Source organism: Fundulus heteroclitus, unplaced genomic scaffold, assembly GCF_011125445.2.
Source record: "Fundulus heteroclitus isolate FHET01 unplaced genomic scaffold, MU-UCD_Fhet_4.1 scaffold_37, whole genome shotgun sequence".
Taxonomy (NCBI): Eukaryota; Metazoa; Chordata; class Actinopteri; order Cyprinodontiformes; family Fundulidae; genus Fundulus; species Fundulus heteroclitus.
The window spans coordinates 1807307-1824187 of NW_023396781.1; the positions used below are offsets into that span (position 1 = coordinate 1807307).

A 16881-nucleotide genomic window follows, 5' to 3' on the forward strand; every position below is an offset into this window, starting at 1 on the left:
AATTAATAAATAAAGTTGAAGATTATAACGGACGATAAATAAATAAGGTAATTATTACAAAGGCGAATAAATAAAGAAGCTAATTAAAAGAGATATATACATTCATGTCTCACTGTATAATTTAATTTCTACCTACATTTATTAATTTGGTGGCAATTCATTTTATGCTTATTTATTTATTGAGCATTTATTTATTTCTGTATTTATTTTTAAATATGGAAGACTTGGTCCTCCATACAAAGGTAGGCTGGGTCCGTACCCCCAAAGTGAAGTGCTAAAATGACGAGGGTACTTGAAGGCAGCATCAATTGCGGTAACCTGTCTCCACAGAGGCGTCTCACCTCATTCTGGTGAGACGCCGCCGCTCGGCTGGCTCGGCTGCTTCCTCTGAGTTTCCAGCGAAGACTATCGGAGTGGTTCTGAGGCTTCATTCTAAGAAAGGAGTTTGATTCCTGTCTCGGTTATTTCTCTGCTTGGGAGACAGCCTTGCTTTAAAGATGAGCAGTTTGATGGCGTGTAAGGAGTCATTTGGTGAGTAGGCTACTCTTCCCTGCTTACACGCATTGTGTTGCTACCGAAGTTTTGTATTCCCGTGGTTAACCATAGTTACCTTTTTTTGGCACGAGTTGTCCTCACATGTATTTTCATTATCGTTTCCGTCTTCTTAAACGGCTGTATTAATTGTCACCCTAATAGCGTCGTCTCATTTATTAGTTATAATTTTGTCAATTTCTACTGTGGTTGGAAGCGAGACAATATGGATGGAAATTAGCAAGCAGTGTTTGACTCACTCCAACCAACAAAGTTTCCCCTCTGAATAAATTCCCTCCTTCAGAAAGTGGGAAAACCCACTGACCTTTGTCCATCTTTTACTAGTCTCAGATTAGATATCTGCTGAAACTGTTCCCTCAGGTTGACCTTCTTGCATCCTGCACAGTGGAAACGGATGTTCGCAGTCAAACCACACACTAGTGATGTAGTGTCCAGCCACATAGGAGGGTGAACAGAGAAACACCGAATGAGCTGTCATCCTGTGGGCGAGCAGACACCACCTGCCACACAATTACTACCTGTTTCATTAGCTTAAGCAAAAGGATTTAGATAGTATTTCTCAGCAGAATTTGAACTTGTGAAAGAGCACTAATAACCTCCTCCTTATTTCAAATCTATAATTTATAAGCGCCCAACTTTTCTGTATGTTCACCATCCACATGCTGTTCTCTTTTGGCTCAGCATGACTTTCTTCTTCACACTTTAGACCGTAGCTGTCACCATATAACCTGACAACAGCCACATGGATGTCGCTCCGCCTAGCTCCACTCACATCCATCTGGAACACCTCCACAGGAATTGCCTTTATTGAAGGCTGGGCCTTATCAAAAATCCTTGCATATGATTGGATAAGCCACTTGGCTGTCATCTTTATCGACGTGCTATTTCAACCACTCACACCGAAGCTAACCCGTGACGCTGATGAGAGCGACGCAGTAAAACAAAACTTTTTTCTTTTTTTTTTTTTTATGTGTTTGCGGCTCTAGTGGCACGTGTTTTATTGACAGTGAGCTGACAGAAAGAGGGGGAAAGACAGGCGGCAAAGCGCCGCAGGTTGGAGTAGATCCCGGGCCGACCTTGTTAAGGACTAAAGGCCTCCTAATATGGTTCCCGCTAACCGCTCCGCGGCGCGTCCGCGTCTGCAGCCAAACGCGCCCCAGGACGTGCCCCGGAAAACAAAACTTGCCAAATCCGGTCGGGAGAAGGGCGAAAACATGGTTTCCACCAACAAAAGCCTCCAGAGCTGTTTTCTGATGTTCTTTTAATGAAACAATATTAGGTAGATTGGACAACACGGAACAAATAGCAGCATCAATGTTAACGCTTGCTTCCTCCATGCGAGCCGCCATTGTTATCTGAATCAAAACAGTCTCACGTCACGGTCGCTTCTCCACTACGTCACATCTATGAAACTCCAGCCCTGCGTCCTGATTGGCTGGACAATAAAATTGGTTGGAGAAATCACTTTCAATGGGCGAGGTCCCAGATGGATGTGAGTGAAGCTAGGCGGAGCGAAATCCATATGGCTAGAGTCAGGTTAGTCACCATAGCCTTTCTCTAGTGACTGTGAGATGAGGCCTCGTGAGGCATTGAACCACTTGAGCCATTTGCTACAGCAAAGGCTTCATTTCTTGCAGCCTTGTTTGCATAACCTGACTCTTGCAAGATCGATGTCGTTCTGCCGAGCTCCAAACGGCTCCACACATCCATCTGGATGTTTCAATACCACATAAAATGGACGAGCCAATCAGTATCGCCAGACGGGAGGCGATGTATCAGAGAAGCGACTGTTTTGGATTTAGACAACAATGGCAGTGAGGAAGCAAGCGGTAACATTGATGCAGCTATTTTATCAATGCTGTCCAATTTACCAAATATTAATTATTTAAAAGAACTTTAAATTTCCTGCTTTTAACAACAGAAGTTGTTGTCTTTGAACCAGAGTCCTCAAAAAATAAACTTCTTAATCACTTAATCTGGATGGCATTAACTTGGCCTCTGGTAATAAAGTAAAAAATCTTGGTGTTATTTTTGACCAAGACATGTCATTTAAATCCCATATTAAACAGGTTTCCAGAGTTTCCTTTTTTCACCTCAGGAATATCGCCAAAATTAGAAACATTCTATCCAGGAGTGATGCTAAAAAACTAGTCCATGCATTTGTTACTTCAAGGCTGGACTATTGTAATTCTTTACTATCAGGAAGTCCACAAAATGCAGTTCAAAGCCTTCAGCTGATCCAAAATGCTGCAGTAAGAGTTCTGATGAAAATCAACCAGAGGGATCATATTTCTCCTGTTTTAGCTTCCCTTCATTGGCTTCCTGTTAAATCAAGAATAGAATTTAAAATTCTCCTTCTAACGTATAAAGCCCTTAATAATCAAGCTCCACCATATATCAGAGCTCTGATTACCCCGTATGTTCCTAACAGAGCACTTCGCTCTCAGACCGCAGGTCTGCTGGTGGTTCCTAGAGTCTCTAAAAGTAGAATGGGAGGCAGATCCTTTAGCTATCAGGCTCCTCTCCTGTGGAACCAACTCCCAGTTTTGGTCCGTCAGGCAGACACCCTATCTATTTTTAAGACTAATCTTAAAACTTTCCTTTTTGACAAAGCTTATAGTCAGAGTGGCTCATGTTACCCTGAGCTACCTCTATAGTTATGCTGCTATAGGTGGCCAACTCCGGTCCTCGAGAGCTGGTGTCCTGAAACTTTTAGAGGTTTCCCTGGCCCCACACACCTGAATCAAATAGCACAATTAGCTCCTAAGTATGCAGTCAGGTTCTTCAGAGTCCTGCTAATTAACTGATTATTTGACTCAGGCGTGTCAGAGCAGGGACACAACTAAAGGTTGCAGGACACCGGCTCTCGAGGTTATGCCCCAAATAAAACTTTTGCTGCATCTGCTTCTTGGTGTCATGACGTTACAGAATGTCTACTGGGAATGATGCTTTAATTGAAATTCACCAGAAGTCAGTTCTTACAAAGTACTTTTATTCATTTTTATTAGCTTTTTAATTCCCTAAATCAGAGCATGTAAAGATTTTCTAGTTTTATCATCCTCTAATTACCTAGTCTTGTCAAAAGAACTGTTAATCTAATGTTCTACAGCACTGTGCAGTTTGTTGAGATCTGTTCTGGATCAGCCACAAAGCAAAGAAACCGACCTTTCCTATATCAGAATCATCTTTTTTTAGCCATGACTGTGTGCACAATCAAGGCATTTGACACAATCAAAGGGTGGAATCTCAGACTAATCATCTTGCTTGACCTATAGTGGCAACCTGCAGGACCAGGGGGCTGATGACTATCTCCAGCACTCAATGGGCGACAGGCAGGGACGCAAGGTACATCCTGAACAGGTCCCCAGTCACAGGGCTAAATTGTAACAGTTTTATTAACTTCCAAAAAGTTAAATAATGCCTTTTTCTTACTCGTGCGTTGTGATAATTAATTGTTGTGCAATACTGGGCAAAGCAGAGACTGATTATTGGAATGTGTGATCCGTGTAAAATCTAAATGTTTGACGTCATCATAGTGTTGGTTATGTGTCCCGCTTTTTCTCTCACAAGCATCCCACGTTTGGTCATTTGAGATCTGGCCAATCTATGTGAAAGAGCTACAGAACTGAGGCACTTGTACCCATGGCCTCTGTGTAACCAGAAAATTACAGTTTTCGTTAGTTTTAAATCACTTCTCTGTTGTCTTCAGTATTTCAGTTGTGTGGTTCCCCTTTTTATTGTTATACAACATTTTATTTAAAAGCCACTTAAGATCACCCTATGGATAAACATGGTACTAAATAAAATAATAAAAATACTAATAGCATAGCAAATACTTTGAACTTGCATTCACTTGGATAGATATGAAGTGACACATTTAAGAAAGGACAAGGTTGTGGTTGGCCTTGTAGGTTCATATAGGCCCGTTTACACTACACTTTTTTTTAACCAAGCCGAGACCGGTCCGAGCTCGGTAACCGAGATAACTCTCGTGTGTAAATGGTAAGCAGACTGAACAGAACCGCGCTAGACATAACCGGACCGCGCTAAATGCAGACCAGTTCCTGGGAATGTCTCGGCCTGTTTTTTTTTTTTTTTTTGTTTGTTTTTTTTTTTTTATCTCGGTTATCTGATAACGAAGAGCGCAGACCGCGTCATCCCAGTCAGCTGTCCGCGGTTTTTCCGGCGTGTCCCGATTCACACTCCATTCAGACAAATTTCAGACATTCATAATAATACTAGCTTCCCTACCGTGCCACACGATTTCCAGTGATGATTCTGCTTAGCAGTGTGATGAAGCTCAGCGTCTGTCGTTGTGACCGGTGTCGGTAAATCCTTATTAGACGTTCGTTTGTCTCATCCACTTCCCAAAAGCAGACTCTTTCAAGTAAATTCACCAATGGTTGCCTTCTTCCCCTGACTCTCCGCAAACACCAAAATATCACAATATCAAGCATAACATTCTGAATGTTACGGACGCCGTCGTTTTGTTTTGCTTGGTTCCGCCTTCAATCCCAGAGAGCAGCAGTACCACAGATCATCACTAGGAGGCGAGGAGCAACCAAGGAACCGGGATAGTGTGGTGTGTAAACGGTCGGCTCGGCTTGGTTAACTGATCCAAGCTCGGACTGGTCTCGGCATGGATCGGCTTAACAAGGGTAGTGTAAATGGGGCTTAGGATTGATTTATATTGAATGCGATAGGGAGCCAGAGGAGTAAATGCACAGGTGTAAAGTAGATGATGTAATGATGCAAGCTGCTGTCCTTTGTACTAGTTGCAGTTTATGGAGGGTTTTCTGGAGGACAGGAAGGGAAGGGAGTTGAAACTGTAAAGTTGAAAGGTTAGTGGAGTGTGAACCAGTTTGGCAAAGAACTTGCTTGATGCTGCAAAGATGAAAGTAAGTTAACTATGTGATGTTATGGATGTGGAAATTGAAGGAGAGGATGGAGAGGGCTGTCCAGGAAGATGCCAAGGCTCTGAAGCTGAAAGGTGGGAGAGATGCAGGAATTGTCAATGGATATTTTAAAACTGCCAGATTTGGTCAAAGTTGACTTTGCACAATAAGTGTGGTACACAACGTGGGATGATTTTCACTACCCCAGGAATATATGGGCTAACTAGAAATAATGTTTAGTCAAACTGATTATTTTTGCTTTAGCCCTTTGTTGGTTAACAGCTGTTTGCAGTCTAATATGATCCTTGCGTGTTTAAAAAAAAAAAAAAAAAAAAAAAAAAAAACTCCCTCAAGAATCACTGAGCTGAAAACTATGAGCTCTAGAGTAAATGCTGTGTTTTGAACATCTATTTTTGCACCAAAGCTGAGTGAAACCACAGCTGCACAGCCAAATCCGATGAAGCTCTGACGCATTCACACCTTTAGAAGCTCAGGCTTGCAGCTCTCTGTGGAATCATGGAGATGATCAACTCTCATCTCTATAGATGTAGACTGAGTATTTTGTTTAATGTATTTTAGTAAACCTTGTTTTGTTTAGCATGTAGGTCACGGTTCATGTTAGGTATTGTTTTACAGTTTTTAGGTCATCCATCAAGTTAGATCTAGCATATGGGATGCTGCTTGTCAAGACTTAATGCAATCTGCTTGGTTTCCTTACATAGGAAACTTTTTGACCAATCTGTCTGGATGAATTGATTGAATTTGACATTGTAAAGTGCCTTGAGATGACGTGTTATGAATTGCCGCTATATAAAGAAAATTGAATTGAAACTTCTGACTTTGCCTGTTGCCAACAACAGCCTGATTACATCATGGTTCCTGTTTCTCTATCTTTGTGTCTTAGCCTGTGCAATATCACCACAGGACTGCTTTTTCTGCTGCAGACACCTTACCTGTTTATAATCTTGTCTCAAACTTGTAATGTCTCATTTGTTGCATTTGAGTTTACAAAGTTTGTGGCAGTTTTGACTTTGCCTTTGGTTATTTATTTGGTTTAGAGGATAAGAGGCTAGAGTAGGGACAGTTGATATTGCCAAAATCTCAGTCTTACCCTGTTTCTTTCTATATTTTTCATTATTTATATAGATTTCTGAAATACAAATTTATGTTAAAAAAGAAAACTGTTTGATATTATCCTTTATTTGGAATACTTCCCAAGTATGAAGAAAACCTTTCTGGAAGTCCCTAAGGAGATGAGAGGCATGGGATTGCCCAGTTTTATCCACTTACTGTGAAGCGAATGGTAGCAAACTGATGCACTGTGTTGTTTATTAGGAGAGAACCACATGGGGCTAGACAGCAGTCCATCAATCTCTCTCATTTCATTGTTCAGCTCAACAGTACCTGTCAGCTAAAAGACCCAAAATGCAAATCCAGTAGTCAAACATTTTCTGGAAATGTGGTTACGGCTAAGAAAACACTTCCATTTCAAAAAAGATATGTTTGCTTTGTACGATCTCGAATGGACACAGAGTTCCAAGTGTTGCAACTTGCTTAAGTTGGTCTAATCTTTCTTAGGGATTTTAGTCAATAACATGTCAATTGTATAATTCAAATGGCTACAAAAATGTAAAATATTCTAAATGATCAGTTTTCAGGTTTTCTAAAAATCTGGAATTATACCAGGATGCACTTCAAGCTTTCACAACTACTTATTTTTCAAGTTTGTATAAAGTTGCACATACAGATTGCATCCTGGCTGGAATTAAGTGAAAGAAATCAAATTGTGATGAAAATTAAAGGGTCAAAAACTTATATAAATAACTAATAAAAATACTCATACAAATTGAAAATTAGGAAATTAGTTGAAAAAATTATGTGCTTATAAAAACATTTCAAATACATAAAACATAAATAGTAAATATGTAAAATACATTTTTATCAAATAAGTTGTAAAAGGTAAATAAAGGGCAAAAAATTACAGCCTTTAAATCTGTGAATGAATCTGAAAATTACTTCAACAGCCTTCCTTTAGTTATGGTAGAACCAGAAGCATCCCTCCATTTACATGACAAATGAACAACAGTCACAACATTTCATTTTCTGAGAAACCATGCTCTTTCTATATGTTCATCCATTAATGAGACACTTGGGCCTGTCTCATCTTTATACATCTGAAAACTGCTTCAAAAACCATCATAAGCGTTGGATATTTGGTTTCTAGGTGACGCCTTAACTTTAAAGGCTTCAGTGCTTCATTCAATAGCAACTGTCCACACTTCACACATTGTGCTCTGGGCTCTTTATCGTTACCTCCATTAACAAAGCCAAACTTAATAAATTCAGGATTGTACTTGCGCAAATGTTTAGTCTTCTTTGAACGGGAAAGGTCATCGTTTTCGTCATCGTTCTTCTCCATTTTCAGGCCTGGCAGTTCTTCTTCTTCTTCCATTTATCAAAGCTTGTGGAAAAAAAAGACTGACGCATTACCGCCACCAAACAGTGGGCTCTGTTATAATCAAGTTTCTCCAGTTACTGTTATATAGACTTGCGATCCCACGGCCCACATGTAAAAAAAAAAAAAAAACTGGGAGCTTCTTGCTGACCTCTAGGTGGCGCTGGCAGCCCAACTGTGGGCCGGGGCCCCATCATTAAGAATGGCTGGTCTAGACCATAGAGTCTCCTTACATGCCGATTACCTTTTGCTTTTTCTTTCAGACCCAGAGACATCCATGCCCCCTGTGTTAGACCTGCTCGAAAAGTTTGGACAAATATCTTGTTATAAACTGAACTTTATTAAAAGTGAATTATTCCCTATTAATAGTGCAGCTACAGCCTGCCTGCTCACTAGTTTACCATTCAGGATTTCACTGCAAGGATTTAAGTACCTTGGGATCCATGTGACTAAGAATTTCTCACAACTTTTTTTAAATCAATTTCACTCCCTTACTTGACCAGCTACTCAGGATTTACAGCGCTGGTTCATGCTGCCAAATTCTTTAGCAGGCAGGATCAGCTGTATCAAGATGAATGTGTCGCCAAAATTCTTGTACCTGTTTCAGTGCATACCAATATTTATCCCAAAACTTTTTTTAGGACACTTGATGCTTCAGTATCTCAGTTTCTATGGAACAAGAAAAATCCTACGATACGCAAAAGTATTCTACAGAAAAGTAAAGAAGTGGGAGGGCTTGCTCCACCAAATTTCTTATCTTATGATTGGCCTGTTAATATTCGCACAATGTTATTTTGGTGCAATGCCAACTGTGAGATTCCCAAATGGTTACCAATAGAGGAGTTCTCATGTAGCTCTGCCTCTTTGAACTCTGGCATAGCATATGTATTACAATGCCTATTATGGCTTGTTTGGCTTCAGGCGGTTTCATCATTACACGCAAACATTTCTGTGCGGATATGTAAATTTGGCTTTGTTCGGCTTCGTGTGAATGTGGCCTTTGTTAGTCTGAAGTGTTACAGCTAATCTCAGCCTTATAAACAGTGCATTTGCATAGTGGATCAACAAGTTTAAGTGTGAGAATCCAAAGCTGCTTAGTCACATGCAAAAAAGGCCCATCGGTCTATCAACTGATCATAAGCACTCTGATGGTAACTTATTGTTGCTCACAATAACAGCATTGTAAGAGGGGGACAATTGGACCCGTAGGTCACCACCCAGCAACCTTTGCCCTAATGTGTCTTGGGGTTTGAAAGCCACTGGGACATCATGTTTAAAAAAAATAATTTGTGTTTCTCGGAAACTCCTGCAACATATGGGATGGCTACTGGGTTGGTCCTTGCATATGATCCTTGCACAAAAGGCGGTTTTCTAAATCATTACATTTAGATTCAGAATGTCAAGCTCCCTTTCTGGGAAAACCTTAATTTGCATGGATACAGAATCCTAACACTAAAATCCCCAGACCCCTTTGATTCCTCAAGTCCACACCAATGCTCAGAAGCTTGACTGATATTTACCTTCATTTTGCTCCTTTTTTAGTGCTTGAATCAGAGAAATGTAATGCTGAGAAGAAGCCATTTCTCAGCGCTTTCAAGGAACTACTGTGATCTGGCAACGCTCCGTATAAATGTGACTTCAACCTACTACTCCTATTGGTGCAGAATCGTTGGCATTGTCACCAGAAGTAAATATTTATATATTTTGGACCTGTCAAAATTTATAAAACAATTATTTATACACTCACCGGCCACTTTATTAGGTACACCTGTCCAACTGCTCGTTAACACTTAATTTCTAAGCAGCCAATCACATGGCGGCAACTCAGTGCATTTAGGCATGTAGACATGGTCAAGAGAATCTCCTGCAGTTCAAACCGAGCATCAGTATTGGACAATAGAAGATTGGAAAAACGTTGCCTGGTCTGATGAGTCTCGATTTCTGCTGCGACAGTCGGATGGTAGGGTCAGAATTTGGCGTCTACAACATGAAAGCATGGATCCATCCTGCCTTGTATCAACGGTTCAGGCTGGTGGTGGTGTTGTCATGGTGTGGGGAATATTTTCTTGGCACTTGGCACAACAAAAGTCACAAGACATTTGTTGTATAACAAGACCCTCCGCAGAGTTAGAGCAGCATATTTTTCATCATTAATTGAAGAGAATAAAAATAATCCTAGATTTCTCTTTAGTACAGTTGCCAAACTTACCCAGAGCCACAGCTCTGTTGATCCATCCATTCCCTTAGCTCTTAGTAGTAATGATTTTATGGGATTCTTCATAAATAAAATTGATGCAATTAAAAATAAAATAATTGGCATCCTCCCAAACATGATTACCTCGTCCTCAGTGAGGCAGCATTGGAGGAATCTTTAGAATCTGTGCAGTGTTTGAACTGTTTAGAAGCAGTAGAGCTTTCTGAGCTATCTAAAATTTTAGCTTCATCTAAACCTTCTACCTGTATGTTAGACCCAATCCCAACCAAGTTGTTTAAGGAGATATTCCCTTTGATCAGTGGCACTATTTTAGACATGATTAATCTATCCTTAGTAAATGGATATGTACCACAGGTTTTGAAAGTAGCTGTTATTAAACCTTTACTTAAGAAACCTTCTCTTGATCAAGATGAGTTAGTAAATTACAGACCTATATCTAATCTTCTTTTCTTATCTAAAATTCTTGAGAAAGTAGTTGCTAATCAACTTTGTGAACATTTACAAAGTAATGACCTACTTGAGGAGTTTCAGTCAGGCTTCAGAGCTCATCATAGCACTGAAACAGCTCTGGTGAAGGTCACCAATGATATTCTCATGGCCTCAGATAATGGACTTGTGTCTATACTTGTCCTGTTAGATCTCAGTGCTGCGTTTGATACAGGTGATCACAATATTCTCCTACAAAGACTTGAACATACTGTAGGGATTAAGGGGAAAGCATTAGGCTGGTTTAAATCTTATCTGTCAGACAGATTCCAATTTGTTCATGTTAATAATAAATCTTCCTCAAACTCTAGGGTCACCTGTGGAGTACCACAGGGTTCAGTCCTTGGACCAATTCTCTTTACTATATATATGCTTCCGATTGGCAAAATTATCAGACAGCATGGGATTAATTTCCACTGTTATGCTGATGATACTCAGCTATATTTATCCATAAATCCTGATGAATCCAATCAATTACTTCGACTGCAGTCATGTCTTGATGACATCAAAAGCTGGATGACTTTAAATTTCCTGCATCTAAATTCTGACAAGACCGAAGTTTTAATCTTTGGGCCAGAGTCCTCAAAAAATAAACTTCTTAACCAATCACTTAATCTGGGTGGCATTAATCTGGCCTCTGGTAATAAAGTAAAAAATCTTGGTGTTATTTTTGACCAAGACATGTCATTTAAATCCCATATTAAACAGGTTTCCAGAGTTTCCTTTTTTCACCTCCGGAATATCGCCAAAATTAGAAACATTCTGTCCAGGAGTGATGCTGAAAAACTGGTCCATGCATTTGTTACTTCAAGACTGGACTATTGTAATTCTTTACTATCAGGAAGTCCACAAAATGCAGTTCAAAGCCTTCAGCTGATCCAAAATGCTGCAGCAAGAGTTCTGATGAAAATCAACAAGAGGGATCATATTTCTCCAATTTTAGCTTCCCTTCATTGGCTTCCTGTTAAATCAAGAATAGAATTTAAAATTCTTCTTCTAACGTATAAAGCCCTTAATAATCAAGCTCCATCATATATCAGAGCTCTGATTACCCCGTATGTTCCTAACAGAGCACTTCGCTCTCAGACCGCAGGTCTGCTGGTGGTTCCTAGAGTCTCTAAAAGTAGAATGGGAGGCAGATCCTTTAGCTATCAGGCTCCTCTCCTGTGGAACCAACTCCCAGTTTTGGTCCGTGAGGCAGACACCCTGTCTACTTTTAAGACTAGGCTTAAAACTTTTCTTTTTGACAAAAATTATAACTAGTGACTCATGTTACTCTCAGCTACCTTTATAGTTTTACTGCTATAGGCTTAGGTTACTGGAGTATATCAGGATCTAATTTTCTCACTATATTGAGTTCTACTGTTCTTCAATTATGCATTATGTGTTGTCATTTCTGCTTTAACTTTCTGTTCTCTCTCTTTTCTCTTCATAGTAGGTACACCTGGTCTGGCGTTCTGTTAACTGTGACATCATCCAGAGAAGACGGCTCACCCGCTACTACCATCTAATGTAGAACAGATTACTAGATCAATGTGTGCTTCTGTGCTTTTTTGTTTCTCTTGTTGTGTCTCTGTTCTGTCTTCTGTAACCCCAGTCGGTCGAGGCAGATGACCGTTCATACTGAGCCCGGTTCTGCCGGAGGTTTTTCCTTCCCGTTAATGGGTGGTTTTTCTTCCCACTGTCGCTTCATGCTTGCTCAGTATGAGGGATTGCAGCAAAGCCATGTACAATGCAGATGACTCTTCCTGTGGCTCTACGGTTCCCCAGGAGTGAATGCTGCTTGTCGGGACTTTGATGCAATCAACTGGTTTCCTTATAATGGACATTTTTGACCAATCTGTATAATCTGACCCAATCTGTATAATATGATTGAACTTGACTTTGTAGTGCCTTGAGATGACATGTTTCATGATTTGGCGCTATATAAATAAAATTGAATTGAATTGAACTCTTTGGGCCCCTTGGTACCAATTGAGCATCGTTGCAATGCCACAGCCTACCTGAGTATTGTTGCTGACCATGTCCATCCCTTTATGACCATAATGTACCCAACTTCTGATGGCTACTTTCAGCAGGATAATGCGCCATGTCATAAAGCTGGAATCATCTCAGACTGGTTTCTTGAACATGACAATGAGTTTGCTGTACTCAAATGGCCTCCACAGTCACCAGATCTCAATCCAATAGAGCATCTTTGGGATGTGGTGGAACGGGAGATTCGCATAATGGATGTGCAGCCGACAAATCTGCGGCAACTGTGTGATGCCATCATGTCAATATGGACCAAACTCCCTGAGGAATGCTTCCAGCACCTTGTTGAATCTATGCCACGAAGAATTGAGGCAGTTCTGAAGGCAAAAGGGGTCCAACCCGTTACTAGCATGGGGTACCTAATAAAGTGGCCGGTGAGTGTATATCATATATTTATTTTTCAGTAAAATCAATACTTTATTCTGCACCACTTAAGACTGTGGATGTATTATTTTTGAAAAATTAATCACTTTTGATGAAAAGGTTGTAGCTATGACCTTTTTAACAGCAATACCTGTTGCTTAACTAATGGCTCAAATTTTCATTCTTTAGTGGTAGTAAAACCGCTTTCTTTTGAAGGTATAGTGGACAATCTTCTTTTGGCTTCAAGTTCCGGGGGGATCATGTTATCTATTGGTTGTACCACATGCCAATCATTGTGACGTGCTCACTTAATGCCAATCTGTATGCTCTTTCCTTGCTAGTTTCCTCTGGCTGCACATGCAGACTTCTAGTGTTTATGTATCCGTAAGTTTCGGTTTCAGCCATTCATTGTAGCTCCACTGCTCTCACCATACACTTCGAAAATGGCTGAGAGTCACAAGAAGCAAACTTCTTACAAGTTTATGAGAAGAAGAGGAAGGCCTCAGAAGAAAGAGGTAAGACAAGAGTTTCTTTGGAAGATTCTTTCAAGCAATTCCCTGAGGCGTGGATAAGCAGGTAAGATGTCTTGCGCATGAGCAGTTATTGAAAAAGGACTTGGACGTTTTATACCTACATTTTTGGAAAATTGTCCACTTTTAAGAATTGGTTTAAAGAAAAACTTGGATTTCCTTTAAATATATTGATCACTCACTCCTGGACAAGGAGTAGGGTTCTACTTCACTTTGTTTATGATATGTAAGAAATAGTGTTCATGGGTTAAGCCAAGAAACCCACACACAAAGCCAGAGTTCTGGAGGGCAACTGGCTGGTAGTCCTGATGAGGGCAAAGAGTTCTGGAGGCAACCGAGAGGCTGTCTTGATGAAGAGCAGATGATTGCCAAGGACGCCAGCGGACCCAGAGGAGCAGCTTTTGACTGCAGTGCCAGGAAAGCTTGGAACTGGTACTTGAGTGGAGGATCTTCTAGGACGGTAATGGGTAACCAGGCTTTCAGCAGATGCTACCTGAGAAAGAAGACAAGGAGAACATGGAACAACTTGGAGCTTGGATCTGGTCAGGTACTACTGAGTGAGGAAATGCTCTGACGCCTTCCTCCTGTCTCCAGCCACTTTAAATGCTCCTCTTGATTGCCGTGGATGGAAAACACCTGTGCCCGGGGTCCACCTACTGCACCCTACTTCTACACACACACACACACACACACACACACACACACACACACACACACACACACACACACACACACACACACACACACACCACATTTCCACAACACAGAACTGCATACCTGACAGCGGTGGGCTCTGCTACACTCTGGAGATGTGTGGATAGTGGTGATGATGAAGATAATGTAGAGAATGACTGATCCAGGGCAATAGAGATCATAAATACACAGTGATAAATTAATTTGTCAACACATTAGTCAAGGCAGTTTATCGTGATATGCATATAGCATACAGTGCTATGGCAATAACAGCAAATTTGTGAACGATCCTTAATGTGAATGAAAACAACATGGGGTGTGCTGTATTTTAATGTAGTTTGCAAACAAAAGTACAGAACTCCTGATGCATAATTTAAAGATAACCTAAATTATGACCAGCAGAGAACTATAAACTGGGAGATTACTAAAATAAAATCCTGGAGATATTCAGTGAGAACCTTTTAGCATCCTCCCTCCATAAAGCTCCATCCTTATGTCATGTTCCATTAAAATGTTCTCTTTCTTTACCTCTGCTGTTTTCTGGGTAGATTTCCATCTGCTTTTGTCTAATGAACACTGCTTCTTGCTCATTTAGTATACTCTGGTGTACTAGATGAGCTAACATTCTCTTCTATATCTTAGTTTTTTTTTTAATCTTTCTTTATATCTGTCATGGTTTTTAGGTGTTTGGCTCACATGCAGAACACAATCGGGAGACAAGAGCAGTTTAAAGATGTTTATTTCAGGCTTGGAGATTCACTGAGTGAGCGGCCGACAGTGATCGAGACGCCGGGATTGAAACACTGTGGGAGAAAAAGAACAGGTTAAGCAAGGCAGATGTGGGAATCTAACCGTAAGGTGGGTGCGCTTACCGCCAGGCACAGATAACCTAGCCGGGGGGAGTGCAGCGGTTGTACGGGTTCAGTGGAACTCTTCTCTAGGAGGAATTAGGTGACCGAGTGACAGGTGAGCCGGCAGGTGGAACGGAGGCGGGGAGCCCGAGCAGCACCCCAGCAGGAAGCGGGGAGCAGAGAACAGCCGAAGGAACCAGGGTGAATCCAGGGAAGGGAACTCTTGTCTGGCTTGGTAATACCAAAGGGGCTCGAGGGGAATGCCAGAGCAAAATCTGAGGGAAGTGGATCCAGGAACTTGACTTGAAGCTTCAGCACTCGGAAGAGCGTCTGGAGAATAATCCAGAACACAAGGCGATCTGTGAGAAAACAGGAGACACGAGTTAGCGCTGGAACAAGAAACCGTCGAGAGACAGTGGCCACGAAAGTGTACCACAACGGTTTAACACTCTGGCGTCCTTCAGCTGACTGCAACCCACTCTTAAGCTCCAGGCGCAGGTGCGCACCATGCCCACCTGTCAACTATGATCACCTGTTAGAGGGAAAGAGAAGAGAGCAGGCAATGCTGACAGGAAACTACAGCACAGCCTGCAGAATCCTGACAATATCATATTTTGTCATACTTCTTGATAATGGGTATTGTAATTTTAAAATGTGAGAAGCTAAAGCTAGATTGCTTATAGTTCAGCTCATATTATAATAATAATAATTGAACTTTATTCATCTCAGAATGGAGAAATTCAATTCAATTTTATTTATATATCGCCAAATCATGAAACATGTCATCTCAAGGCACTTTACAAAATCAAGTTCAATCATATTATATTATACAGATTGGGTCAGATTATACAGATTGGTCAAAAAATGTCCTATATAAGGAAACCAGTTGATTGCATCAAAGTCCCGACAAGCAGCATTCACTCCTGGGGAACCGTAGAGCCACAGGGAGAGTCGTCTGCATTGTACATGGCTTTGCTGCAATCCCTCATACTGAGCAAGCATGAAGCGACAGTGGGAAGAAAAACTCCCCATTAACGGGAAGGAAAACCTCCGGCAGAACCGGGCTCAGTATGAACGGTCATCTGCCTCGACCGACTGGGGTTACGGAAGACAGAGCAGAGACACAACAAGAGAGACAAAAAAAGCACAGAAGCACACATTGATCTAGTAATCTGTTCTACATTAGATGGTAGTAGCGGGTGAGCCGTCTTGTCTGGATGATGTCACAGTTAACAGAACGCCAGACCAGGTGTACCTACTATGAAGAAAGAGAGAGAGAGCAAAAAGTTAAAAGCTGAAATGACGACAGTCATTTCAATGTAATACAATGCAAAACTGGAGAACAGTAGACTGAAGAACAGTAGAAATCAGTAGAGTGAGAAAATTAGACCCTGATGTCCTCCAGCAGCCTAGGCCTATCACAGCACAACTATAGAGATAGCTCAGGGTATGAGCCACTCTAACTATAAGCTTTGTCAAAAAGGAAAGTTTTAACATTAGTCTTAAAAATAGATAGGGTGTCTGCCTCACGGACCAAAACTGGGAGTTGGTTCCACAGGAGAGGAGCCTGATAGCTAAAGGATCTGCCTCCCATTCTACTTTTAGAGACTCTAGGAACCACCAGCAGACCTGCAGTCTGAGAGTGAAGTGCTCTGTTACGAACATACGGGGTAATCAGAGCTCTGATATATGATGGAGCTTGATTATTAAGGGCTTTATACGTTAGAAGGAGAATTTTAAATTCTATTCTTGATTTAACAGGAAGCCAATGAAGGGAAGCTAAAATTGGAGAAATATGATCCCTCTG

General features: G+C 41.0%; 1 protein-coding gene across 1 annotated transcript in view; it reads left to right on the forward strand.

Annotated features, from left to right (window-relative positions):
• The first annotated feature begins 305 nt into the window (after positions 1 to 305).
• Positions 306 to 16881, forward strand: part of edaradd (EDAR-associated death domain) — a 48152-nt gene continuing 31576 nt past the window's right edge. Inside the window, exon 1 of the mRNA XM_012852773.3 lies at positions 306 to 531. Within this exon, the coding sequence (XP_012708227.1) occupies positions 498 to 531 (34 nt within the window). The 5' untranslated portion in view covers positions 306 to 497. The remainder of the gene's footprint in view (positions 532 to 16881) is intronic.